Source organism: Lucilia cuprina, chromosome 6 (assembly GCF_022045245.1).
Source record: "Lucilia cuprina isolate Lc7/37 chromosome 6, ASM2204524v1, whole genome shotgun sequence".
Taxonomy (NCBI): Eukaryota; Metazoa; Arthropoda; class Insecta; order Diptera; family Calliphoridae; genus Lucilia; species Lucilia cuprina.
Window position 1 is genome coordinate 57,633,259 of NC_060954.1, and position 3,440 is coordinate 57,636,698.

At 29.1% G+C, this 3,440-nt stretch overlaps 2 protein-coding genes across 2 annotated transcripts; one reads left to right on the forward strand and one right to left on the reverse strand.

Annotated features, from left to right (window-relative positions):
• The first annotated feature begins 290 nt into the window (after positions 1 to 290).
• Positions 291 to 973, forward strand: LOC124420953. The gene is made up of 3 exons (XM_046955445.1): positions 291 to 454; positions 517 to 616; positions 676 to 973. The coding sequence occupies exons 1-3, from the start codon at positions 314 to 316 to the stop codon at positions 954 to 956; spliced, it is 522 nt and encodes a 173-aa protein (XP_046811401.1). The 5' UTR covers positions 291 to 313; the 3' UTR covers positions 957 to 973.
• An 847-nt stretch (positions 974 to 1,820) lies between these two features.
• On the reverse strand, positions 1,821 to 3,089 carry LOC111682665. The gene is made up of 4 exons (XM_023444656.2): positions 2,902 to 3,089; positions 2,731 to 2,845; positions 2,434 to 2,672; positions 1,821 to 2,365 (listed from the first exon to the last, which is right to left on the reverse strand). Exons 1-4 carry the CDS (start codon positions 3,037 to 3,039, stop codon positions 1,967 to 1,969), a joined length of 891 nt encoding a protein of 296 aa, XP_023300424.2. The 5' UTR covers positions 3,040 to 3,089; the 3' UTR covers positions 1,821 to 1,966.
• Between the last annotated feature and the right edge of the window lie 351 nt (positions 3,090 to 3,440).

Here is a 3,440-nt window from a genome sequence, read left to right on the forward strand (position 1 = left end):
ACTAGAACTGAACTAGAACTGAACTAGAACTGAACTAGAACTGAACTAGAACTGAACTAGAACTGAACTAGAACTGAACTAGAACTGAACAAGAACTGAACTGGAACTAAACTGAACTAAAGTTGTTCTACATAAACCAAATAAACTACATTTTCTATTGATCCGTAGATCTAAGACCACCAATATTTATAGACTTGTTTAATAACTTTAATGCTTTTGGTATTTATATCATAAGTATTATAATACTTAATTATTACAACAAATATAAATTATTAATATTTCTATGTTAACCATAAAGCAGTGAACACAGAAAATGGCACATTCGTTTTTAATAAACATATTTATTTTATTCGTAATTCACTATTTTCAATTAGTACAAAATGTAAATCACAATAAAGATGTTAAGTGGTACATAGAAAAAAATAATTTATATTATATTCTTATGCAGTCAGATGTAAGTGTCTTTAAAATAAAAAATAATTCAATTTGAAATAGATTTTTTTGTTAATTCTTTAGCATAATTGGTATAACGCTTTGAGTTTGTGTGATGACATTGGTATGGATATGTTGTTGAAGGATAAATACGAATTAGTTACTCTAGTAACTAAAAATTATGGTAAATAACTGACTATTTTGAATTTTTGAACACTTAATAGATTTAGTTTTCTTTTTTAGGTGATAATATCGAATATTGGCTAAATGGTGGCATCATACGTAATAATTTATGTAGTTATTTTAAATCTTCTACAGTCCAGCAATCTAAATGTTCAGAAACAAAAGGTGTTATCTGTGAATCTGCAATGACCGGTGGTACTGTGCGCTTTAAGAATGGTACGGAAATAAAATTTGGTCTTGAAATTCCACATTATTGTGAACTTCATGAGGATATGATGATATATAATGGTATTATAGATTTTTGTATTATTCATTATAAACATAAACATAAAAAGTTTTGAAATTAAAAAAAAAACTATAAATATTTAATAAGTAATTTTCCAAAACAGGCTTTATATCGAGAATAGGGAAAATATGAACCGATCGTTATAGATTTAGATGGGTCTGGAACAGTGGAAGGTCATGTACCCAATTTTATCGAATTACATTCTACATTGTGACTTGTTGTTTGAGTTGAAGGTTTACACCCCCTATTCTGGGATTCAGTTATACGGGGACTAGGTGAAATAATGGACCGTTTGTAAACATTTTCAATAGGTTTCATTCCTTGGACAATAGATGATCATTTACGAGCCCTATTAAGTTGTACGGGGGGACTTGTTAAAATAATGGACCGATTTTAATCATTCAATCAGGTTTCGTCCCTGGAAGATATGTAGAATCTCTATTCTTGGGTTTAGTTATATGGGGACTTGTTGTTATAATGGACCGATTGTAAACATTTTCAATAGGTTTCGTCCCTGGGAAAGTAGAAGATCATGCACCCAATTTCATTGTATTAATATCAAAATTGCGACCTGTAGTTTGATTAAACCTTTTAGATCTACTCAAGGGTTCAATTATAAACCGGGTTTAGTTATATGGGGACTTGGTGTTGTAATGGACCGATTGTAAACATTTTCAATAGGTTTCGTCCCTGGGAAAGTAGAAGGTCATGTACCAAATTTCATTGTATTAATGTCAAAATTGCGACCTGTAGTTTGATTACAAGTTTTAAAAGACATATTCAAGGGTTCAATTATAAACCGATTTTAAACGTTTAAGTTTCATTCCAGGGATAGTAGAAGATCATGTACCAAACTTCATTAAATTATCTTCCAAATTTCTAAAATTTAAATTGATCCAAAAATGACAATTAATCATAATTTATTTTTAAAAATTAGTTTATTCCTTAAAAAATCCTCTCGAGTTTGTTTCAAATACAACTTCAAGACCTCATAGAATCGAATGTTTAATACATTTATAACATACATAATAACATATTGAATATATATTTATAATCTATTAACAACTATTTGATAAAAATTTCTTCTGGATAATAAACTTCTGGTACAAAAAATTTCTCGACTTTTCTATAGCACAAACATCGAGTAAAGGCATATATAATAATGGCGACAATGGCAGCAGTTGAAAAGAATACAATCAAATAGAAATTCGAATCATTTTGTGCTTTGACATAACTACGCTGACAGATAAAACCCAATTTGGAATTATATTTAATAGGAATATTTTTTCGAGGAGTGGCACAACTGTAGTGGGTCTCGTTATTAAAGCCAAACCAATAACTAGGTGCAGAACCATAATTAATAAATATATAATCTTTAAGCACACGATTTTTAGCATAATCCGTTATAACCACCAAAGACATTTGACGTTTATCACACTCATCGTAGGCTTTTTCACAGGTAAACTGAAAATTGAGATTTTAGAATATATATATATTTATATATAAGATCGAAAATAACAAAAAAAAAATACTTCTTCTTCGGGTTGTACAAAATACACAGTATTGTCATTATTAAATGAAGAATTTCCTTTAAGTAAAGATTTCTCGCAAATAAAACCATGCTTCTGCTCACAGTTATCAGGTAAATATTTAAAATTTGTCGAATTATCAAATTTATTACATTTTTGTCCATTATATATTCCTAAACCGATTTGATGCAAAACATTGGTCCATTTTTGTTTAGTACTTGTCCAGAAGTGAGCATAATGTTCTTTAAGGTTAAACATAACAATTAAATCTTTCATTAAAAATTCTTAAAAAAAACTCACTAAAATTCTTTTTAATGGCCTCTTTCAATTTAACATAGTCGTAGTCTCCACCCCGGGGATTAATTAAATTTGAATGTTCTTTTTTACATTCGTCCGCGGCTTGTTTCCAAGTGTACTGTTGGCAAAAGAGAAAAAAATAAATTAGTTCACCAAAATGAAAAACTTTCTTACCTTGGCCTCCGGTTCAATACGATACAATTCGTTGTCGATTTCCAACCATTTACGTTTATTCTCACTTGCCTCCACATTAAATTGGAATACAAGGAAAATGGTTAAAAATTGCAAAATTAAAATAGTGAAGAGTTTCATGGTCAACGTAATACTATATGCTGAACAATATTGCGATGAATGTTATCTGTGTTCAGTGGTATAATAATCAGATGATAAAGACTAAAGAAAGTATTTTATAAATACTTTACTTGCTTGCGGTTAGTAATTGCTTAGAATAAAACAATATCTAACAGTGTTTCGTTCAGAGTTCTATACAAACATATTTTATAAAAACCCCAAAACTCATACGCATTTCAAAGTACAGATATTAATAAAACATTCTGATTAAACATTTGTGAAATCTTTTTTCTCTCATAAATGCATTTTTAAACATTTAGTCTATATTCTAGTCTATATTCTAGTCTATAGTCTAGTCTATAGTCTAGTCTATAGTCTAGTCTATAGTCTAGTCTATAGTCTAGTCTATAGTCTAGTCTATA